This window comes from Natator depressus, chromosome 7, assembly GCF_965152275.1.
Source record: "Natator depressus isolate rNatDep1 chromosome 7, rNatDep2.hap1, whole genome shotgun sequence".
In the NCBI taxonomy this organism is placed as follows: Eukaryota; Metazoa; Chordata; order Testudines; family Cheloniidae; genus Natator; species Natator depressus.
Window position 1 is genome coordinate 58,619,339 of NC_134240.1, and position 25,130 is coordinate 58,644,468.

The following is a 25,130-nucleotide window of genomic DNA, read 5'->3' on the forward strand; positions in this document are numbered from 1 at the left end:
TCATACGCTCTTGTCCCCATCCATCTGTTCCTTGGCCGGAGACGACCTGTTCTCCTGGCTGTTCTCCGGGCCCGGTTTGGCCGGGGGGGTGGGGCTGCTGCTGGTGGACGGCAGGAGGTTGGCAGACTGCAGCACGGCCTCCGAGTGTTCCCGCGCTTTCATGCGCAGTGCTGCCACGCTGGCTGTGCGGTTGCTTTGGCAGCCATAGGTGGGGAGGAAGGAGAGGCCCATGGGGTCTGGAACGCAGCAAGAGCACAGAGGGCTCCCTGGGGGAGGAAAGAGACAAGCCACTGTCAGCTTCAGATAATGTGGTGTCACAACCAGCGCCGGGTCCCCAGCTGGCATAACCCCCACAGCACCATTGCCTTCAAAAGAGGCTCCCTTATTCAAGCAGCTGGGGATCTGGACCTTCACTGGGTCTAAAGCCACAATCAGCTTCATTATAACTTAGACCTGGTAGGAAAATGGATTTTCCATCCCTGAAAAATTTCTAGGTTTTGAAAAAAATATTTGTCACCGTTCGGGATGAAAACCCAGCATTTAAAAATCCTGGTTCATTTTGCCCATTTTTTGGTCTTTTTTAAAACAAATGTATACAAAATAAATTACATTTTGAAACAGAAAGAGGTTGTGAAGCAAATAGTCAAAGGTTTCCTTTCCAGAAACGTCACCATGTTTTTTCCTCCCCTGATTCTTTTTCCAAACAAAAGTTCATTGGAAAGTGAGACAATGTCATGAAAAAATTTCAGTTTAATCAAAATGGCATTTCCTGTTGTAAAACCATCTGCCTTGACAAATAAATTTCAACCAGCTCGAGTTGATGACACAAGTCGGGGCCGATTCCCAGCTGGTGTAAACATCACAGTGCTATTGGCAGCAAGAGAGGATCCGTGGTCCACACCAGCTTGGAATCTGGCCCTTCCTTAGCTCTGAAGCTGAAAGTCTCCATGAACAGTAAGGTGAACCCAACACCCTGAAGTTGGGATCCAAACTTTCTCCTGTGTTGTTCTTGACAAGGCCCCCCCCATCCAATTCTCCTAGCTTAGGAGAGACAACAAGACGCCAGATAGAGGTACCACAGGTGAAGAGCAAGGGGAGTGGTGTCTCTTGAAATACAAGGTGGCTTGTTCCACGCTAACCACTTGGCTCCTTTGTAGCTAGATGGGCACCATGTTTGCCTTAACAGGTTGTACCCACCCATTGAGGGGAGCCCTCGGGGCCAGGTTTTCCTAGGACAACATCTCTGGGGCAGAGGACGTGACTCCTGAGGGGGAGTGGAGGTCTGGGGAAGTGGTCTGAGGTTGTATAGCTGCTGACCTGGCTTTAGGGCCCGAACCTGGAGCTCCATTAGCTGAGTGGGCAGGAGATAAAACAATAGGGAACATGGCTTCCTCCTCCCCACCCCACTGCTAAAACCAGAAGGGAGAGCCTCCTCCTCTCCCTAGCTTGACGTGCCCCCACTCCTTGGCTGGAGTGATGAGAACTCTCCCTTCTTGTTCAATTGACTTTAACCCCTGGGCTCTGGGTGGTTCCCAGCCAGGCTCCCCAAAAGAGCCAGGACATCAGGTGTGATGGGAAATGTAGTCCCTGCCATCGGCCATATTAGTAATTCTAGATTCTTGTGAGGCCTGCTGGGATATAGGAGGGGAAGCTTTGGAAGGAAGTAGACTGTGCTGATGGACTCACCTGGGGGTTACGTGCCAGGAGTCCCGTTATATCAGTGCAGCTTTAATTTACTTTGTGAGGATTTGGGGGCAATGGGGCCGGGGAGACATTTATTTACTGGCCTGGGACAAACTGAACGAAAGCCCCTCTCCCCTTTGTCCCCAGCAGGACAACTTAGTTGTGCCTTTTCTAAGTACCAGACATACCCACCTTTTCTGTCTGCCTGCCCCATGCTGCCACTTCTCCCCTCGACGTCCTGGCAAGTGTGTGCTAAATAACCCATAGCAAGTGCTGTCTAACTGCCTCCCCTTGTACCACTGAGCAAGCCAGAATCCCAGAATGGGGGCGTGAAATCCCTGTTAATGCCTCCTTGGGCTGTGTCTGAAAGGCGTGGGGAGTTCAGGGACAACCTGAGAGCAGAGCCAGGGCCCTTCCCCCTCTGCAGCGATGGCTGAGCTATAGCTCCAACATGCACTCCCCATAGAGAGTTTCACAGACAGAATTTCTCCAAGGGGCTCCAGCAGCCCCACAGCTCCTGTGCACCTCCTTCAGTACTCAGGGCAGAATCCTACTCTCAGCCAATCCCCAGCAGGCAACGACACAACAGAACACAACTGATGCAATGCAGTGTCTGCGTCTGATCTTTCCAAGCCAAGGACTTGCGTTAATTTCAGCAGTTAATATCCAAGTTAAATGGCTCATGACAGAGTGATGGATTTTATAACCTACATGAAGCAGGTATTCTTTCTATTACAGAGCTAATCTCAGTGCCACTGGGTCAACATGAATTTAGACAGTTGTTTGTTTTCTGGACATTAGCAAAACTTCCCAGTGACAGTTATTGGACATTAGTTACTTGTAGGAAGGCTTCTTGAGAAAATGCTCTCTGAAAAATCAGGAGGAAGTGTGGAGAGTTTATTAATATAATTGAGCTGTCTTTTTAACCCCTGCAATACTCCTAGACACAGAGCTCATGATCGGTGAAGTAATACTTTTGCCGTGCCTTACTTCCAAATTAATCCCACAGTGCTTGCAACTGTTACTAAGGGCTAGTCTACACTAGAAACGAAACAGCAGTGCAGCTTTACCAATGCAGCTGAACCGCTGTAGCGTGTCTGGTGATGATGCTCTATGCCGACCGGAGAGCTCTCCTGTCAGCATGATAAAACCACCTCCAGGAGAGGTGATGGATATGTCAGCGGGAGCAGTCCACACCAGCGCTTAGGTTGGTGTAATTTACGTCGCTTGGGGGAGGCTTATTTGCATCCCTGAGTGACATAATTTATACCGACATAAGTGGTAGTGTGTACGAGCCCTAACCCATTGCACAAACCCCAGATCCTAAACCTTCCCAAACCTGGTGGGCTGAACATCTCTACCTTGAGGGTGTTTGATATCAGACCCTAAATTTGGTAGAGACAAGGTGGGTGATCACAAAGCGATCACTCTGTATCTGATCTCTTAATTCTCATCCTCAAAGGAAACCTGCACAACAACTCCAGAAGATGAGCCTGGGAGCTAAAATGCATAACTTCGCTAGACACTAAAAATCATGGACTGAATAGAGACAAAAAGAAAAGGAGGACTTGTGGCACCTTGGAGACTAACCAATTTATTTAAGCATAAGCTTTCGTGAGCTACAGCTCACTTCATCGGATGCATTCAGTGGAAAATACAGTGAGGAGATTTATATACACACAGGTTTCAGAGTAACAGCCGTGTTAGTCTGTATTCGCAAAAAGAAAAGGAGTACTTGTGGCACCTTAGAGACTAACCAATTTATTTGAGCATGAGCTTTTGTGAGCTACAGCTCACTTCATCGGATGCATACTGTGGAAGCTGCAGAAGACATTATATACACACAGAGACCATGAAACAATACCTCCTCCCACCCCACTCTCCTGCTGGTAATAGCTTATCTAAAGTGATCATCAAGTTGGGCCATTTCCAGCACAAATCCAGGTTTTCTCACCCTCCGCCCCCCCACACACAAACTCACTCTCCTGCTGTTAATAGCCCATCCAAAGTGACCACTCTCTTCACAATGTGTATGATAATCAAGGTGGGCCATTTCCTGCACAAATCCAGGTTCTCTCACCCCCTCACCCCCCTCCAAAAACCACACACACAAACTCACTCTCCTGCTGGTAATAGCCTATCCAAAGTGACCACTCTCCTTACAACGTGCATGAAAATCAAGGTGGGACATTTCCAGCACAAATACAGGTTTTCTCACCCCCCCCCTTTTTTCCCAAAAAACACACACACACAAACTCACTCTCCTGCTGGTAATAGCTTATCCAAAGTGACCACTCTCCCTACAATGTGCATGATAATCAAGGTGGGCCATTTCCAGCACAAATATACACACAGAACATGAAAAAATGGGTGTTTATCACACAGACTGTAAGGAGAGTGATCACTTAAGATGAGCTATTACCAGTGGGGGAGAGGGGGGAATAAACAAGGGGAAATAGTTTTACTTTGTGTAATGACTCAACCACTCCCAGTCTCTATTTAAGCCTAAGTTAATTGTATCCAATTTGCAAATTAATTCCAATTCAGCAGTCTCTCGTTGGAGTCTGTTTTTGAAGTCTTTTTGTTGAAGAATAGCCACTTTTAGGTCATGGCTCATTACAACAATCTATAACCCACTAACCGCCTCTGCCCCCAGATTTTTTTTCTCCTCCCCCCTCCCTGTGACTGGAGAGGTGTTAACTGGCCACTTCACCCTGAATGGTCCCTTGAAATATGTGCTAATTACTTATTACATATGCTAAACAATCTGTTCCAACTTGTATTTAGCTGAGACACTCTGAGTACATTTCCCAGACCTGAAGAAGAGCTCTGTGTAAGCTTGAAGCTTTTGTCTCTTCACCAACAGAAGTTGGTCCAATAAAAGATATTACCTCAGCCAGGTTGTCTCTCTAATATCCTGGGACTAACATGGCTACAACAGCACAGGTTACTGAATCTTGTGACTTTCCAGTTCAAGTAACAAGGTGAAGCTTTGAGCACATGAAAAAGGGGATTTATAACAAAATCTGCACAGTATGTAACATGAAGTATAATTTTTGCTACCCACAAACAAATACATCAGTACGCTTAGCCCCACTGAAATGCAGCCACCTCTGGGGTGAAATGCAGCAACAGTTTAACAGCACAGAGCAGCACATCATGACAGTTTAGGAAAGGAAGCAGCACTATGATGTTCTACAATAAAAAAACATGATTCGGTTTTTCCAGGCATTTAAGAAATTTTGCTGCTTTTTCTCACTTATGGCAAAGAAACAGATAGGGAAAGAAAATATCCAAAAATTAGGTCTCAGAATGAGATCTGATCCAAAGCTTAGCAGGAACTATCATTCATTTGTTTATATGTACTGCACCTAGCAAAATGGGACCCAACCCAGGTGTGGCCACCGCGCCAGCAGATTCTACCACAATATCAATGCTAATATGCAGCAGTTCTTTTAAAAATCCAGATAGTAATGCTGTGTTATTTCTGTCACTGTCATTATTTCCCACTGGCCATCAAGTGCTGTAACATTGTGATTTAAGGGCATGTCTACACTACAAAGATAAGTGGATGTAATGCAGCTTATGTCAACCTAACTTGGTAAGTGTACACACTACAGTGTTCCTTCTGCTGCTGTAACTCACCTGCTATGCCGACCTAATAAACCCACCTCGACAAGAAGTGTAAGGCTTAGGTCGACATAGTTCAGGTGACACAGTGTCTATAGACCCTGTCTCTATGGACACTGCTTTACTTGCATCACCTATTGGCTGTCAGGTTGGCTGACAGCCAGAGTGGTGAAATTGACAAGAATGTCAATTTCACTACTGGTAGGGTCCCTGTTTTGAAATGGAGGTGGGAGGGGGTGTTCCAGCTCTGAAGCCCAGCAGTGCTGCTGACAGCTGCAGTCTTGCTGCTTGGTGCTGAGAGCTCAGGCTGGGGGCTCCCTGCAGAGCTCCCAACTGGAGCCTGGCTGCTGCCCAGACTCTCAGCTCCCCCCTCCATGCGGAATTCCCTCCCACGGGGAGTTGAGAGCCTGGGCGGTAGCCAGGCTCCTGCTGGGAGCTCCCTCCCATGGGGACCGGGAAGCTGAGATAATGGGCTGTGGCTGAGCTGGGAGCTCTCAGCCCCCCATGCTGCTCCTCTGAAGTCGGTGCAAGCACTCCTGGTGAGGATGTGCACCACCAACTGAAGGAGGGTAGTGTGGACACGAAAAGAATGCAGTAATTACTGCAGTAGCTATAAGTCAACCTAACATAGGTCGACTTAATTGTGTAGTGTAGACATTAGTCACGGAGCACCTGACACAGCCTCCATTGGAATCAATAGCAAAACTCCCACAGTCCCACAGACTTCAGTGGCAGCAGCATTAGGTCCTGAATCGAGAGAGGAAAAAGTCCTGCTGTTTCAACAAGTTCAGCACCCAACTCAGCTAGTCCATTTTTTTGCCACCTTTTTGTGAGAATAGTCGACCTCCCAACATTACCACTCAATCAAAGTCCTTTGGAAGGGAAAGAAGTGGGCCCAGGTAACACAAAAGTGAGGCTAGCATTAATTTGGCCAGCTGTATGGGAGGAGAGGGGAGGTAGAAATTAGTATCTCCCCTTCTGAGGCCACCCTGGCTGAGTTCAGATGAGTGGGAATAGACTCAATCGAATAAGAATAATTTTTGCTCTATGGTTAGCAAAGGATAAAATATTTATCAGTTTTCAGTACCAATCTAGGTTCTTTGCTTAATAATTAGTTCTGTTATTACCCACTGGCTTTCTGCAGTTGAATGCAGTTGAGCTACTCCCGGTGAACACATGGATACCCCCATCAATAATTCATCCAAGAACTGCTTGCCTAATTTTCTTTGCCACTAAAATGCCTGTATGATGATGGGTCAAATTCCATTCTCAGTTATCCTATATAAATCCAGAATAACTCAATTTAAACTAGTGTCGTTGCTCCAGGGTCAGGCTGGTGTAAATTAAAGCAGGAACTGGCCCTTCATTATAATATACAGGAGCAAGTCATGTGAAGGCAGACTTGATTCTAACCTCACCTGTGTAAATGGGCAGTAAGTGCAATGAAGTCAATGGAGCTATATCAGCATAAAGCAGCATAAGTGACATTAGAATTGGTCCCCATGCCTTCTACATGTTTGTCAATGGGCCCATGGTAGAAAAGTGCATTGACTTCACTGGTATATGCATCCACTTATGCCAGGGAAAAAGAAAAGGAGTACTTGTGGCACCTTAGAGACGCCTTTTCTTTTTGCGAATACAAATTATGCCAGGGAAGAACTTGGCCCATTATCTCATTGCAATAACCTGGGAGTGCATGCAACACTACTGGAAAATAAACAGTTGTTCTTAATTACTGAGGGTACGTCTACACAGCGATTAAACACCCATGGCTGGCCTGGCTCAGCTGATCTGGGCTCAGGTTCTCAGCGGGGCTGTAAAATTGCTGTGTAGATGTTTGGGCTCCAGGACCCTGTGAGGAGGGGAGGGTCCCAGAGCCGGGGCTGCAGCCCAAGCCTGAACATCTACACAGCAATTTTTAGCCCCACAGCCTGACACCTGTGAGCCGGAGTCAGCTGATCCGGGCCAGCCGCAGCCAGGCCACAAGTCTGAGTCTTTTATTCCAGTGCAGATGTACCCTTAGTGCCTGAGCCACCTCCCCCTGAAATCTATGAGAGTTCCTCCATTGACTTCAAAGGGAGTTGGATCAGGCTGCTCAAGTACAGCATGTGAACTGTTTTATTTCAAGAACTCTCTGCCTCCTGGATACTAAATTAAACTACACAAGTAGGGTTCCATTAAGTTACAGCAAATTCTGCTGAATTGATTGAAACCTCCTTGCATTCCTATATGACATCATGCTTTCAAGGCTCAGCCTGAACATAAATATTTAATGTAATAAATACAGTCTGAAATATTTGATCCACTTGGCAGTTTAATTGATCTACTACAGAGACTGACAGGAAAAATTAAATTAGTTCTGTCTTGTCTCTGCCAACAGCACATTTTAATTGGAAAGGTGCTTGAACTACAATTTGGGTTACACATAGAACCCTTTTGCACAGGCTGCGTTGTTCTAATGTTCAGAATCAGCCTCGGAAAATGGAAGTGGAGCGGGCATATATTGATTTAGGAATACTCAAAAAAATATACATATGATTTTAGCTCAACAGTTTCAGAAATTCAATAGATCATCTTCTTGAAAGCCAAAAACCGATTCTCTTCCTCTCTCAAATTCTGTGTGTGGGGGTGAAAATCTTAGCTGGAGCCTGAAATTGTAGGAAATGGAGTATCTAACTCCCTTCTGCTCCTTCGAAATCCTCATTTAAAACCCTGGGCTGTGGCACACCACTACATGCTGTTTAATTTCCAGTAAAGGGCGGGTGGGAGTAGAGTTTAAATGTTTTTTCTTTAGAATATTCAGCTGTTTTTTTTCAACTTGTTTGCACCAGCATGAACCCCACACAGTAAAATTGCCTTTACCAGGGGGGCTTAACCCAGCGTTCCACGACTACTACAAACAGCCAGTGTAGCTAGCTGCACTCAGGACCGATCAGTGGGAGGGTAAAAGTAGCTCCTGCAGCCTAGAGCTGGTAAGGGCCCACCTGGCCCCTGGTGTAACTTAGAGCAGCCTCATGCCTGCTGTAAATTCACATTCCCAAATTGCCCTAGTGCAGGTGAATGTCACCCACATCTCTTTTCCTCCAGCCACACCCTCTGCACTGGAGGCTGGGAAAGGGTGGCACAGAACGGGCTATGGTGGCTCTAATAGTCTAATGCCACCAGGATTTCAGATCTGCCAGGTTTGCCACTGGAGCAGCACAAAGCAGGCAAAACGGAGCTGGGGTGCTGGCCCGGTTATTTCAGTGTGAGCTTTGGTTGGCATACAATACAGCTTTGGGCCCAGGATATTTACAAGGTTTTCACGTTACATGAATTGTACTCACATGTTTTACATTAAAGAGTAGCTCATTTTTCCATTATTCCTATTATTAGGGCAGTATGCATGATGCACTAAGCATTGCCCAAATACACGAGAAGAGACAGTCCCAGCTGCAAGGAGTCTGTGTCCGGCCTCTATGTGCTGTTAGTGCAATTCCAAAAATAATTTAGGAATCTGTGGCCAGATTCTGCCGTTGGCTGCATGGGCAGGGAAGCCCACAAGGGCAGGGCATGTATATCTGAGACCAACCATAATCCTTAGAAACAACCAGAATTTAGCAGCTCCCCCACCACCTTTTCCCTAAGCATCTTCAAGTCCTCTCCAAACAGGTCCAATCCTTCACCTTGTAGACTTGTGCCATGCTATGTGAGGTCGGAGTGAACACCTGCACCAGTAAGGATCTGTCTCACAACCAAGGCTTGTCAAGATTCAATCTTCCCACCATCGCTGCCATCCCCCATGAGGAAAGCCATGGCACAAAGGGCCTGACCCTTCTTCCCACTGAAATCAACAGCAAAATTCCCATTTACTTCATTCTATCTTAGCTACTTATCTGGCCCCCATTACCATGGTATCTGAACACCTAACACTCTCTAATGTATTTATCCTTGCAACATCCCTGTGAGGTAGGGCAGTGTTAGCATACCCCTTGTACACGGGGAGCTGAGGCACTGAGAGACCAAGTCATGTGTCCAAGGGCTTCCAAAGGGAATCAGTAGCAGATCAGAGAACTGAGCCCAGGTCTGACAACTGTACCAGCCTTTCCCCCATAAGGCAGCAGCGCTTTTACCTCTCTGCAAGAGATGAATCAGGATTTGAACCTGTGTCCACCTGTGCACAAAGCAGCAGCTTTTCCACCTTACCAGATCACTGCACTGAGTTAGCAAAAGGAGATCCAGACAGATTAAATGAGTTGCCCAAGGTCCCACACTGAGGAAACCATTTAAGCACGTAATTAAGTGCATTCCTGAGGCAGGGTCCAAATTAGTGACAGAGCCAGGGAAGTATACCCAGGAGTCCTGATTTCCAGTCCCCTATTTTTTACACTAGACAACATTTCTTTCATCTTGTAAACACCAGTTCAAGCATAACTGGGGTTCTTGCATGTTTCATTCCCAGTCTCTCTCTACCCAAGTGACGTTTGACAAATTCTCATCTGTCCATAATAAAAACTGAAGCACAGTGGAGCTACATTTCTAGCCTGTTTACTGGACATTACACAATGAATCCTCCATAATGCTCCCAACTGCAAGCACAGCAGCAAACAAACCGTGAAAGATCCTAATCAATGTTGCTTTGGAATATCCGCTTTGGTATATAACGTCACGTGCAATGCTGCTTCTCTATCCATGGAGTGGGGCTGCTACAAAAACAGAGCGAGCTATCACTTGCACGGAGAGGAGCTGGGAGTGAATTATGAAAGTAATTCCCTGGCAAGTGTAATTATTTTTCTCCACATACGCTGCACTATGTATCGCAGGTTCTCAGGAAGTTTCAGCTGAATGTAACGGACGTGCTTTTGGCCTCAGCCACAAGAACAGCAGAGCACTTCCGCTAAAAACGGAGTTTCTTGTTTACACGCATTAATAACCTCTTCTCCATTAATGAATTGCATTCATACTGTCATCCATTAAGGAGGTGCTCTGAGGTCTCTCCATTTAGAACACTAGCTTCTCCTGATGACTATTGTTATGCAGCCCATAAATAAAGCTAGTATTTCCCCTTCATATTTGAGGCTCTGCAATTAAATCTGCTAAATGGACTGCATAGGCATGGCTTATGGTAAATGATTTATCTCGGAACATCGGGGAAACAGGAATTGCCATAGTGGACCAGTGCAGTGGTCCAACTAGTCCAATTTCTGATGGTGCCCAACCCCTGATGCTTTGGTGGACTAAAGCAAGCTATTTCCGAACCCCAGGAACTTAATAGATGACTAGTATCCTGAAACATGAGGCTTCATTTCCCTCATAACGGCTGATCCCATTTCAGAATGCCATTGTGATTCTTCAACTGATAAACCGTATCATCTAGATTCATAGATTTATCGATTCCAAGACCAGAAGGGTCCATCGTGATCATCTAGTCTGACCCCCTGTCTAACACAGGCCAGAGAACTGCCCCACAATAATTCCTAGAGCAAATCTTTCAGAAAAACATCCAGTCTTGATTTAAAGATTGTCAGATGGAGAATCCACCACAATCCCTGGTCAATTGTTCCAATGGTTAATTACTCTCACCTTTAAAAATGTACACCTCATTTCCAGTCTGCATTTGTCTAGCTTCAACTTCCAGCCATTGGAGTATGTTAAACCTTTCTCTTCTAGATTGAAGAGCCCACTATCAAATGTTTGTTTCCAAATGTATAGCTCTCATGGTGGCTTGATGATGACTGTCTAAATACCGTATTTGATGGGATAAACACCTAGGAGGGAGAGGAATTGTCCCAGGTGATAGAAGGGGTTAATAGGATACAATTAATATGGGGAGAATATAGGCTGAAAATCAAGAAAACTTCCTGATGGTAAGATGCGCTACTCTGTGGAATAGTCTATGTTCTGCACCACGATTCTCTGATGTTACAGTACCAATGCCCTGTTTCCTTCCTGGATGGTCTTAGAGTGGGAATATTCCCTTTGGAACAGATCTGAGTTCCTGAACCAGCAGAGGTCTTGAGGCATGGGGCTCTTTTCCTGAGAGAGCAGGGTTGACTTTGTTTTGCTCTACAGCAACATTTCCTAGTCTGTCGGAAGTAGCACTCGCTGTGCTCGGGCCAGAGTTGCAAAGCTGTGCTGAGTGAGGGGTGATCTCTGAGGATGAAGCTCATCTTGAATCCCTGTGCCATATGAGGCTAGCCCTAAATCTCTTGTCTCAACTGGGTTGCCTTCCTCTAGGAAGGCCCCATCCTGTGATGGTTTGTATCACAAGATGTCAGATTCAGATGGCATTTGTGGGTGGCTTTGGAGAACTAGGGCCAGGTGATCCAAAACGGAGAGAAGAAAATGTTTTGGTTTCTTTACACAGGCTGCCCCTAGTTGTACAGCTTTCAGGTGGTGGGATGAAAATGAGCCTTGGGGGTAGAATAATGGTTAACTAGGTGAATCATCATCATTTATTATTAGCAGCATTAATTTTGAATTGCCTTCTTTTAAAACATCCATCAAATATTGTCCACTGATACCGGCCTCTTACTGAACTAGATGGCCCAGCAGTCCAATACAGACCAGCAAATCCTTTTTCCCACTAGGAACTGTAAAATAACCTAAATTTTCCAGTAACATTTGATTCACTGGGTATGCATGGCTCATCTGTGAGTCACTGCTTGCCAGGCAGGCTGCTTTCACTGTCTTCTCAAGGAACACATTAGCAGGGGCTGTTCTCCCAATCATGGGCATGCACAGCCCTTGCTGCCATTCACAGGATCCACCACAGATGGACCCAGAGACACTGGTAACACTGTTCTGGGGAGATTCATGCTGGGTGATGTATGACTGTAGAAAAGGCACCTTAATTCTGGGAGCCTCATTTTACCTCCACAGGATAAAATACTTCTGCTGGCTCAAAAAGCTGTCACTCATGGCCAGCATGACAGAAATCCTAAGAGTTTTAGGTCATCTGACTCCTGCAGTTTGCAAAAATGCTTCAGATCTTCCCTGCAAAGTTAGACTCCCTTTAATTCTCCCCTCTCCTCCCTTCCCCATCCCTCAAAGAAAAAATGGAAGGCCTGATTCTGCCACTGTTATTCACCCTGACTAGCATCTTACACCCCTCATTGATGTTGATGGGACTACTTGCAAGATAAGGTCCTACTCAGTGTGAGTAACTGTGGAAGAATCCAGCCCTGATTCCTCTTTTAAAGTGATTCTAAAAGCAGTTTCTAGCCATGTAGGCCACTTCAATCATCACCAAAGATAAAAATGTAATATCTATCCAGGGGATTGGAATAGCTACAAAGTAATATCTATCCAGGGGGTTGGATTTTCCCCTACTTTGCTACTGTCCTGGGTTACAAATTAACTCCCAAATCAATGTAAGTTACTCATAGTTTGTGAGGCGCAGGAAGAGAGGGACAAACCAAGCCTCTGGCTGGTTGAATTCAACAAGATGTAAAAATGATTTACAGACTTTCTAAAACACTGTGTCTCTCTCTCCTTTCCTTACTTCTCCTCCGAACTGACATCTGGAGTTTGGTTCTGCTTTCACACTGGTGTAAATCAGGAGTAATTCAGTAGCATTCCACTAGTGAAAAGCTAGTGTAACTGAGATCAGGATAAGGCTCATGACTATTTTGCCCAGTAGTTCTAAACCAGCACCGTTTAACCCATGAAACTAATTTACCAGTTGAGGACTCAATCCTGCAAATGTTGAGCTTCTGTTGATGTAAATAGGGGGTTTATCAATTATGCAACTGAAATCTGCAGTGTGGTCAGAAACCAGTATTTTACCCAACATAGCTAAGTCCTAATAATGAGGATGTCCGCCTAAAAACTGATGGTATGATATGGTCCAAGATTTGCAAACGTAAGTCCTGACTCAAGAAACAATTTAAAGTCATAGACTCATAGATTTTTAAGGCTACAAGGGACCATTATGATCTTCTAGTCTGACCTCCTGAATAACAGAAGCTAGACAATCTCAACCAGTAAACATAGGTTTATGTCCCGTTTTGCTCAATGGGACTTGGCTAAAGTTAAGCACATGCTTAAGTGTTTTCCTGACTCAGGGCTTTAGTGAGCTGGGAAAGCATAAGCAAATTAGCTCCCACAAAAAATCCAGAGTCAATAAAACATTCAGTTTGGCTTCCACGCTAGAGATCATGTCCTGAAAGGCCAGGGGACTGGGGTTTGTTTGGGATCACACAGCACAAACAAGGGGAAAACATTTGTTAAATTATTCCCAAACCTTTTGTTACTCAGTCCTTCCTCCCTGTTCATACGTGCCTGCTTTGAGATTTGCTTTATGACTAATCCTATCAGATAAGTCTGTCTGCCTTTCATCATATCTATTGTCTTTTTATTGCACCCATCATCACAGCATTTAGGTGCCCTGCACACCCGTTAAGAAAGGCTGAGATGGATGTGCACGTTGAACCACCTCCCTGTGCATAATTTTCTTAATCCTGTTGCTTTATCTCCAGGGCCACTTCTGCAGTCACTGATCTTTGAGCAATCCTTGTGGCACCTTAGAGACTAACAAATTTATTTGGACATAAGCTTTTGTGGGCTAAAAATGGGTTTTAGCCCATGAAAGCTTATGCCCAAATAAATTTGTTAGTCTCTAAGGTGCCACAAGGACTCCTCGTTGTTTTTGCTGATACAGACTAACACGGCTGCTACTCTGAAACCTGATCTTTGGGGGAGGCCTTTGCAGAGATGCAGGTGGCAAAACATGGGTTCATCCTATCTCCAGTAATATGATGTGCCATAGCGGAGGCTGACCAACCCCACTCTCCAGGAGTCTCTCCTTCCTCTTTGCCACTGACACTCCGATGGAGATCACAGCAGATCTCTTAGGTCAGGGAGAGAGCTGTGTTCTTCTCTGAGATACACCTTCGTTGTGTACCACTTCCACATGCTCTCCTACCTCCACAGCCCCTTCTCACTCTGTGTGGATTGCAGTCAGTGCTGCAGAGAAAGGGAACACGCTGGAGGTGGGAAGGAGCAGTGTCAGGGAAAGGTGACGTTGTTTTGCATGCAATCACCATAAGGGGATGCTACAGTTATTTTCCAAGGGCTAGAAATCAGCCCTACCACATCAAACAACAATAACCAACTCCTACACACATACAACAGAATACAATGCTCCCAAAAATGTAATGGTACAAAAATTTATCCTATGCTCAAAGCAGCATCTCAGGTCACCAGTTCATCTCTGCGACTGGCAACGTGGTAACATGCCAGGCAGAACAGACCCTTCTTAGCGCCCCCCCATCCCCCAGACAGATATGCAAATCCACCCTGGATTTCTTAAGCTAACACCATTCTGCAATAGCCCAGGGCTCCTAGTCATGCTCAGGACTTTCCCCTGTGCAGGGTAGTAAAATATTAGTGATTAATCTAAGCCATTAAATCTGGGTCTGGGTGCAAACTTCTCCAAAGTTTGTGGGTAAGGGAATGCTCAGCTACCTAGCTTTGGTTCTGACCTGTCTCAATTCAAAGCGCATATTTGGAGCCAAATTCAGGGAGCAAGTCCCAGCCTGAGTAGCTGACTGTATAATCTGTGTGTCCACTGGAAACTAGGGAAAAGGAATCCTCCTGCCCAGAGACTCTGGGACTGCTCCAGGGAGACTGTTTCAGCCCAAGGGATGAAGCGAACCTCCATAGCCCCAACCTGCCACTGCTGCCAAGGATTTGTGCAGAAGATCTGTGTAGAAGCAGATTGTCTAACTTTTAATGTGCTCCTGCCCAATTCCTGAGCTCTGCCATGCTGGCAGCCTCTATGAAGCTGGGGTCTGGTCCCGGGCACCCCCTGTGTGACTCCTCCCAAATCCAGTCCTGGCGCTTTGTCCACCAGAACTACACTGGCTCCACAACCAGTGTGGATTCTGCAGCTCTAGAAGCAAGGGCTGGATTTGTCCCAGAATGCCAGGCTCAGCATCAGCAAATATTAACCTGCTTTAAAATTCACCAAGGTACATTTATTGAAATGATAACACTTGTTACCAGCCCAGGTGGCATGAACACAAATCAAGAGAGTATTCTGAAGGGGACAAGGTTCCGTTTTTACTCCCAGGAGATGCACTTAAACTCTGGGTAACTTTCCTTATGAAATGTATTTAATACATAGATGTATGTGGCACAGAAATGTTCCACTTTGTGCTTGGCAGTATTATGGGACTTCATGTTTTATAAATCTATAAATTGAATTCATCCTGGTTACACCCATAGCCTTATAAATTGCTAGGCAAAGAACAGCTAATGGATCAGCTGGTAATTTATTTTTAAAAGATGCATACTGCGGCATTTTGGCAACACTAAGGGGCGTGGGTACGGACTGTTCCCATCTCAGTGCATGGGCCTGAAGTAATCGGAAATTACCTTTGTATATCCTCACACACTGACACTCAAGCAATGTAATTCTTTAGAGAGGTCCTACCATGCAGAAAAATAAAGATTGGGCTTTATGCAGATATCTGCTGCATAAGCAACTGCACACAGAGAACGGGTGGGGCACTCAGTAATAGTGCCAGGTAATGTATAATGCAAAAGGACATGTATAACTAATTTATTAGTATAAATTTGAATCTGAAAAAAATGCATGCAAAGTACATCTTAAAGGGCCAACTCTTGTTTGCCTTACTTCTATGAGTAAAACTACTGACTGCAATAGCTGCTAGAGTAAAGAGAGCAGGCTTTGACTGAAAATCATGCAAAATATTCAATTAAGGATCCAATCTGCACCTGTTCCTTCCCATCAAAGTCAGCGGGGTTAACCGCATGAGTGCAGAGAGGCAGGATTTGGCTTTTCATGGGATTAGGCCCTTTAACCTGAAAAATCCACTTTTGTCCTTCACTCCACATTTAAACAAAGAGACTCTTTACCTTTCAGAGAAGCGACATGTGATAAAGCTTGAGCATAGGTGGTTGTGTTGAGAAGAGTCCCAGGTAGACATGAGGGGAAGAAAGGCCCGGTGGGGCCAACTGATCGGCTTAGGCTGACAGAGAAGAAAAAGTAACTTAGAAAAACAGAACTGTTTGATTCAAGACATAAGTGAGTGCATGTGCGTACTTTTAGAGAGAGAAATTATTAATGCATTCATTACCCTTACCTCTGCTGAATCTCTAGGCTCTCCTTCTTGTTCCGAGTTTGATCAACTGGAGAGGGGGAATTTAAATTCCTCACTGGGGGTGCCACCTCAGTCATTGTTTCTTTAGAGCCTTCCTGGTCTGATGCTCCTCGTTCCGTCTTCCTCCATTTAGCCCTTCGATTTTGGAACCATACCTAAAAGAGGAGAGAAATCAATGATGAATGCCCTGTTTAACCAGACATGAAGCAATAAAGCTGCTTGTGAATTACTGTTTCAGTAGAGACAGTCGTCTGAAGCTTGCCTAAAACTTCTCCTTTTCTCTTGTGGAACAATCAAGTGTGTCCTCAGCAGGATTTTTGCTAAGCCCTTACGAACACAGTTACTTCTGTCTCTGAAAATCAAACTGTGTTTAAAAACACTCAATAGGAATATTTTTAATGACAATTTTCTTCAATAGTAAGGCCCCAATCCAACACAGTGCCCCTACTGACCAACGCATATCAGCAGGTGCTTAACTTTAATTCCCATTGACTTCTTTGGGACTTAAGCATGTGACTAAAATTAGGCTCCTGCCAAAGTGTGGGATAGATGCACTTAAGGACTTGTCTAAGTACTTAGATGATTTTAGCCATAAATCTTTACTGAGTTTCAGTTAGGATCAAAGAAGTCAGAGATGAAAAGGCCCATGAGAGGTCATTTTTTCCATCCAGTTTCTAGTGGTAGGATGTTGCCTACAGTATATTCTCTGGCATTTTTGCCCAGTCCACATTTAAATGTCTCAAAGGATGGTAGATTATCATTGCAGAAGATTATTCCAGTCTAACAGATCTCACTGTCTGAAACTTTTTTCTGACATTCAGCCTAAATGTTCATGTTCTTAATTTCATTCCATTATTCCAGGTTCTCCCCCACCCCCCATTTCATTCTTCTCCCCCCCTTGGTGTTTACATCCTTCAAATAGTTAGGCAGGTTGAAAATGCTGAAAACCCCCCTTGAGCCGTGGGGCAGGAAATGCACCTCATGATCACAGAATGGCCAGCATTGTTGTTATAATTATTTTTCTCCTACAACTTCATTTTTATTTAGCTAGCTTTTAATTGCATGTATCAGCAAATGTTGAATAATGATTTTATCTATAGACTAAATTTAGGGCAGTTAAACGCAAAGCAAAATGCAGACACTTTCTTGCGTCTTAATTGAATGAAGGTCACAGCTATAACAACATTTAATTGAGCTATTTTTCATTATCATATTTTAATGACTTTGCACTGACAGTTGCCTGCTTCTGAGGAAAGAGCATGATGAAGTCGTTTATTTCCCTATTTAGTTATTGTTTGACAACATCATCTTCGATTAAGACTCTGCTTTATAGCACATTAATCATATTTGAATGAGCAAGGGGTATAAATGTAAACATATCTCCCATCCTCTGTTTCCCCATGTCCCTGCATGAAAGCAGACTAAACAAATGCTTGCATCTATTGTCTGTTTGCATAATAGCCAACAAGAAGGCTAAACACCAGTCCTCAGCAATCTAATTGTCACCACCCCTATCTCACCCTTGCACCTTCCAGAGAGAAGTTATGATCTTCCACTTCTGAATGCTCAATAATTGTCCCATTTATCTCAATTTGCAGTTCAGTCTTTAGGCACCAGTAGCCAAAATGACATTATTTAAACAAAAAAGCAAAAAAAGCCAGCACCTACAATGCACTGGCAAAAGGAGATTTTCATTTCCAAATAATAATCAGTTTAATTTGCCTGTATATGACCAATGATTCATGTTCAGATTTAATAATCAGGATCGCATAATCTGATTATAGGAGAAATAATTTGTTTACAATCCCCTATTTACTGCAGTGAATTCCATTATCGCTCTTCAGCCATTGGGTTTTAAGAGATACTAACATGACCCTAGGGAACAAAAGGCAAGCTATTATATTTCCTACAATTAGATCTTTGCATAGTCTTAACCCGGAGCACCTACACTGGGATGGGTGGGGGGTGGGACAGCATGCAGAAAAGCCCCATAAATAAAATGAATACATAATTGTGCTCAAAGAATGGCTTGAAAACCAGCGGTGGATGCTTGCAAAGCCATATGCATCCATCTCATGCGACTGCAGGACTGCAGCGCTCAACAGAGTTTGAAAACACTTAAATAAAGTTAATCTATGGATACGGGGAAAAAACAAAGCTTTTTTTTTTAAGAAGTGGTGTTTGTGGGCCCTGCTAATTATGGGATCAAATTAAAGCTGTTTAAATAGCATTGTAAGATTTTTAATCCACAGAAATGCAGCATTTTGAAAGTAATGGGAGGGGAGGAAAGTTAAAGTGATGCAGAAGGATTTCTATTCTGGCAACTGGAGTCCTGCAATAGACTAGCCCCTTTGCTTGATAGTGGTCTTAGCTGCTTTGGAGAATCACGTCTCAGCTCTTTTTTTATTTTTTCCAAAGCAAGGAAATGGATGTGCATTGATGTAATTTAGTACCTTAGAGACGCGGACAAATTAGTGTAGAACATTATCACTAGTTAATTATGAATGACCGATTAATCAACCTAATCTAATATTCCACATTATGTTGATGTTATTAAAGTGCATCATGAAAATGACAGATCGTCTTCATTTGCTTTCTTTGGCCAAATGTGCACTCTGCAATCATGATGTCAAAAGGGAAAAAAAAAGTTTGCCAGTTTTAATATTAGAGTTAAATAATTCACCAGAATGTTTACCTGCACCCTGGCTTCTGTGAGGTTGATTTTCATGGCCAGCTCTTCTCTAGTGAACACATCGGGGTAGTGGGTTTGAGCAAAAACGGCTTCCAGTGCCTCCAGCTGGTTAAAGGACGAGAGGAAATATCTATCAAGAGGAGAGGTTTGGGTTTGCTGTCTGTCTGAGTTGCTGGAGTTTATCCACGCTGGTAAAGGGGGGGATCTCTGGATGCTGTGTTCCTCACAGCACAGCCACAGGGCAGACTGAACCAGCCACGTCAGACTGTACCTTACGGCTGTAGGGAGCAGACTCTGGCTCCGCTGGATCCGAGGGGCTTCTTGAGCTCTGCGGGGAGGGGCTGCAGGTGAGCCTGCAGGGACAGGGAAGGAAGGAGGCGCCCGTACCTGCTGCAGGGTGAACGTGGTTCTGTTTCTGCGTTGTTTCCTGCGTAAGAAGCCATCGTCAAAGTCTCCCGTGGAGTGGCCTCCGAAGGGGGCAGAACCTATGGGGGCAAGGGACAGGGCAGTGCCTGAGGAATGTGTGGCGCTCTGCGTAGGATACCGCTGGGAACCCTGCACTGCCTGCGCCCTGGAGCGCGCGGTTCCCCCTAACCAGTTCTCTGGGGTCCGGACTGGGACCTCGGTGCGGTGTAAATCCGGGGTCACTCCAATGGAGTCACCCTGGATTCACACCAATCTGGCTGAGATCTCCAGCGGGCCCTATGTCCACTTTGCCTGTCCTTTCCCAATAATACAATAAAATGTAACTAACTATAAATATCCACTGAACCTCTCCATGTACCCAGCGTCAGGTGTCTGACTGCAAGGCGCAGAGGTGCTGGGAGCGGACACTCTGCTCTGAACTTCTGTTCCTGAGCCTGAGGCCGGCGCAATCAATCAATTTCACAGCAGAACTCCCCGCTGAAGTCAAGGGGCACTGCTGCGGAAACCGAGATGGCAGCACACGAGCAAGGGTGACCACTTTGGGCATAGCGGGAAGGAACAGAGGGTGCCTGCTTTCAGGCACTCAACTCCTGACATCGGTGTTTTGTGGTTTATGTCCCCTTATTGGACGGAAGGAAGAAAGAAACCTATATTTAAACTGTTTGGACGGAGAGGGGACCGAATAGATGGTTATTGTTGTTCTGTAACTTGGGGCAGGTAGGGCATTTACAAATACATATTATGTCCGAACTCTATCAGCGCGTCAGTTTCATTATGATGAATACACATTTATGTGTCAGACTGGAGTCTTTCAGGTAAATAATATGCAGTTGTTAATGTGAGAAGCTAATTTCATTTCCTGATCAACCACAATGGCTATGATCTATAGTGTAAATAGAAGTAACCACTTATAGCGTGAATCTGAATTAACAAGTGAACTTTTCACCTGACGGACTGCATTCATTCCCTTCGATAATTTATGCTAGCGATTCAGTAGTGTGTGTTTCTAAAAGATCAGGGGGAACAGTTGCATGCTTGCATAGCAGCTAACTCGTAAATATTCACATTCTGTCCATTCACAATTGTAAAAAGAATAAAACAAGAGCCTGGTCCATACATTATGGATGATTGAATTGCGGATTTCCCTTTTAAAAACAAACCAGGTATTTTAAATATTAGATTAGTCTTTGAAAAGTCCCAGATCAGTGCATTTCTATGTTTGTTAAACAACAAAACTTATTTTATTCGAACGTTTAGACACACCCACCCACAAGCACTCAAAGTAACACTAGAGCTAATGCTTTGTTTGCTAACCTCTACCCCCGAAAGCCGAATGATGTGTTCGGAGTTTATGGTTGTACAGCTCCAAGCACAACGGGGTCCTGGTCCATTATCTAGGCTCCTAGGTGCTACTGCACTAGAAATAAATTATAATAATAGGAATCCCAGGAGTCTATAGAAACTCTGAAGAGCGGGAAAATGCACCCTTTACTGGCTGTGTGATACTGATCTTAGACAGGCGTTGCATTAGGGCAATCTGTATTATTGTAAAATCAACTCCTGTCCATTCTTGTACAAGGATTTTCTAACAGAAGCAGTGACGGCCCTTTCATGTCTCAGCTCAAACCCTGGTGTTAAAGGGAGGACCCCTTTTGTTGAGAGCTGGCGGTAGGGAGACAAACAAACAGTCTAGATTTTAAATAATGCATGCGCCCCCACTTTGAGTCTAACCTTTTTTGTCTGTATGCCCACGGAGTTAGTACTGTTTAAATCTGGTTTTTATACTTCTTTTCTTTCCCCTTCAGTAACAACAAAGGAACAGTCAAGAGTTATTTGATCAGATGGCCCCTTTCCTAGCTAAATGTTTCTTTTCTGCTATTTTATGCATATTTTACGCCGGATATTGTTCTGAATGGTACCTGTTCAGAATTCACGAAACAAAGTATTTACAAATACGACGACTGATTAGTTGAATGGCATGTTGGTATTATATGCGCTACGTGTAATGTGTTGCATGTTGAATATCTGTATCTGGCATGTCTTTAGGGTTCTGTATTATATGTCATCTGGCACGTGTAAATTAATAAGGAGCTGTTATAATGCGCGATAAGGAGGTGTTTTCATCTATCCTGGGCGTGTATTTTGCATGTGTATTAATTTTGGAAATAAGAATTAACTCATAAACTAAGCTTTAGATACTTATAGAAAGTGGATTTTGACCCGGGGGAAGGCTCTGAAAGAGGGTCTATTTTTAAAAAAATGCATAGATTAATAACCTGGTGGTATCATGTCCGATTCTCTACTGCACATACAGACCGAATCTGCATGTCAGAAAATCATGATGCATATTGTGTGGAAAGTTTTTCACTCCGCATGCACAGTGGCTAATAATTTAGTACCTCAGCCAGTTTCGCAAGTGGAGATACTAACTAGAGAAAAGTGAGTCATTCACTAATCGATTGTCATTTACAATAAAAAACAAAAAAAAAGTTATGACACTTTTGTGCGCGCGCGTGTGTGTGTGGGGTGGGGGGAGATACTAGAAGAGCATTTTGAGCTTTAAAAAAGAGTTTAACTTCAATTGCCAAAATATTGTCCCCAAATTGTTTTGGTTTTTTTTTTTTTTTTTTAATCACATCATGGGAAAACTCACGAAGAAAGAATTTATTTTTGAGGCTGTTCTGTAGGAGGGGTGCTGACAGCCTTCACTCCTGCCCATATGCCAAGCTTCTGCGTCTTCGTCTAAAGTGAAAACAACTTTCAGTAGGTAAGTGACATTTTCAGGAAGAAGAACAGGAGGACTTGTGGCACCTTAGAGACTAACCAATTGATTTGAGCATAAGCTTTCGTGAGCTACAGCTCACTTCATCGGAGCTGTAGCTCACGAAAGCTTATGCTCAAATAAATTGGTTCGTCTCTAAGGTGCCACAAGTCCTCCTGTTCTTTTTGCGAATACAGACTAACACGGCTGCTACTCTGACACCTGTCATTTTCAGGAAGGGGATTTACAAGATCGGCTTCAGGGTGATTTCTGAACACATCACGGTCGCTCTCTGGATGTGTCGTTTTTAAAAAAAGTCACCGCGTGTTTGGTTTTGAGGAATAAGCTACATGAACAAAATTGTCTAGCGTGCAGTGGGAGTTTTGGGGAAGCCCTGTATGAAACACTTGGTTCACGCTGCTCCAGTTTAATAGCTGGAATATAGGGGATGCCTGTACAAAACTGGGCACATCGAGGCTAATGATTCATCAAAACTCGGGTGAAGAGATGGGGTAGTTTCTGTCCGCTGAAATCCCTGAGTCTCGGTGTTTGCAGGCTAGTTCTGTAGGTGGTTGAAAGGGGGGGAAATCCCCTGTGCTGGGTGGAAATGTGGCAGCTGGGTAGGAACCCTCCACTGGTTATTTAATCATCGGGAGCACATGCAAAGGACAATGGGAGAGTCAGCCCCACACGGGTTTTCCCGCTCCTAAAATGAACTTTAAATGAGTTGAATCTGGTTTCATTCCTAGCCTCTGACCAGACAAGAGGCACTCCTTCAGCCTCGGCCCGGGTGACAGGGCAGATCTGATAGCGGGATTACAGTGGCATCGCAATTGCTGCGAAGAACCATCATTAAAAAAGCCCTTTTAAAGTCGTCTCCTTTCTAGCCGCTCCGCAGCACGTTTGTAAAATAGCATTAAAGATTTATGCGGCCCCTTTGGCTACAAGGGGGGGAGGGGTCCGGAAAGTGTCCCGATTACAGCCGTGAAACCAACATCTGTGCTGGGAGGGAAGGAAAGCATTTCCTTCCTAGCCTGGGGCTGATCTGTGGGCTCTCTATCCACAGAGGGGAGGCAGGTGGCAAAATGTCATGGGGGGTGGGGGAGAGACACAACAAAAACAAGGCACTTCCAACATAAATCAAATTTTAAAAAATACACACACCCCCTCCCCGCATCCCTGCCTCCATCCTGAGGCTGGAGGAAACACCAAGGGGTGCTATTATATTTCCTCTTCGGGAAACGCTGCGCTTTTCTGCTGTTTCCCGATGAAAGGGGAAATCAGGGAAGAAATGGCAAAATCTGCAAGGTTCTCGGGGGTACACTGCCCAGACCCCGCCCCGCCCAAAGGGAAACTCCGGGACTTACACGAATTTGGGCCGCAACACTCACCCTCTAACTGCGGAGGACAGTGGAAGTAAAACATTGCCAGGAGTAAGGCAAAGGACGGCGGCTGTCCAGAGCTGCGGAAGAAACACCAAAGAGTCATTCTCCTGATCGGAATAATAGGGATTTTTTTTTTCAAAAATCAACCACACCCACACCCCCCTACCACCACCATCATTCACACAAAACAACTGCAAACCCCAGCGGCGAGATTTCATCAGGCGGCAAATAATTATTAATGAACAGACAATAAACTGAGCGCTCCTACAGAAATTTAGTGGTGAGTCCTCAGCCCATCTCAACAGTATCAGAAAATAATCGCCCCCAATACTGCATACAGTGATCTTAAAAGAAGAAAGTGAAAGAGTTCATTGCTAGCGGACAGCATTCAGAACCAACAAAAGTTTCTAAATACTATCTCTCTCTCTCGTCACAGATAAAACACTTACCCAAAGGAGAACTACCTAGAGATACTAATGGATTGATTTTTTAAAAAAGAAGTTATTTTCCAGTCTAAACTATTCTGACCCAAGTAAATAGCAGTAAAGCCTTTCATTACTCTAAAGGCTGTCTTCATTTCAAATGATCCAATCCACTGGAAGCTGCGTTCAGTTTGGGCACCAGTTTCCTTTTAAGCAAAATAACTCTTAAAATGTATACAGCGTGACATCCCAAATCCGGAAGGTAAATAATCAGAAAAAAAAATTTCCATACCTAAAACAACCAGAGCAGTAAGATTTGGGGTGGTTTTTAATTGGAATAAGATGCTGTGAGTTGTTGGCTGCAGAGACAGAAGGGCTCTGCGGAGTTCTGGAAGTGGCCAGATGTCTTTATATCTGTCTACAGCATGCTCTGCCTCTCAGCACTTGCCTTTATAATCTCACGCATAATTGGCCTTAATCTGATTATTTCCAGCGCTGTCTACAGTGAGTAACTTGGATAGGTCTATTGGGCCCTACAAATGGCCCACGTGGTGTGTGGAGGAGGAAAAAAAGAGCGTCATTTCTCAGCAAACATCAGGAATGTGAACAAAAAATCTCATTATTTTATACGCACTTCGCTTTCACCGAGCTCCCCAGACCCTCTGTACATCCCCTTTGGGTTGCCCCCTTATTGGTGGGAGTGATGCACGACCACACGGCATCTTCCCCTGGATGCGGAGTCTGACAAAGCGCTTGTTAATTGCCCGCTGGATGGGTTTTTGGGGGCCCCGCTTTGCACACTTCTTGTCTTTCCAAGCGACCGTACAAAAGCAAAGTTTGATTTTGTTCACAGCGAGGGGTCCCTGGATTTACGCTCGCTTCCCGTCTGCGGCGGGACCCTTTGCAATTACTTTTAAAATGCATCCGAGACGCAGGCTCAGCGGAGAGAGATAGCCCTTCCCTCAGCCCGGGTGAAAATTAGACTTTAAAGTACCCAGATGAAATTTTCAAGTCAGGGACGCG

At 44.6% G+C, this 25,130-nt stretch overlaps 1 protein-coding gene across 1 annotated transcript; it reads right to left on the minus strand.

Annotated features, from left to right (window-relative positions):
* DRGX (dorsal root ganglia homeobox) lies at nt 1-24,532 on the minus strand. Its single transcript, XM_074959918.1, has 7 exons — nt 24,400-24,532; nt 23,692-23,762; nt 19,501-19,598; nt 19,117-19,218; nt 16,404-16,576; nt 16,177-16,289; nt 1-266 (listed from the first exon to the last, which is right to left on the minus strand). The coding sequence occupies exons 2-7, from the start codon at nt 23,723-23,725 to the stop codon at nt 1-3; spliced, it is 786 nt and encodes a 261-aa protein (XP_074816019.1). The 5' UTR covers nt 23,726-23,762; nt 24,400-24,532.
* Nucleotides 24,533-25,130: the final 598 nt, after the last annotated feature.

What these genes read in the sequence shown, in the direction of transcription:
- DRGX (XM_074959918.1), bottom strand. Translation starts at nt 23,725, where the DNA reads ATGTTTTACTTCCACTGTCCTCCGCAGTTAGAGG. An exon ending in AGCCTAGAGATTCAGCAGAG is followed by an intron (nt 16,290 to 16,403) that starts GTAAGGGTAATG and finishes CTTCTCTGTCAG; the next exon opens with CCTAAGCCGATCAGTTGGCC. An exon ending in ACATGTCGCTTCTCTGAAAG is followed by an intron (nt 267 to 16,176) that starts GTAAAGAGTCTC and finishes TTCCTCCCCCAG; the next exon opens with GGAGCCCTCTGTGCTCTTGC.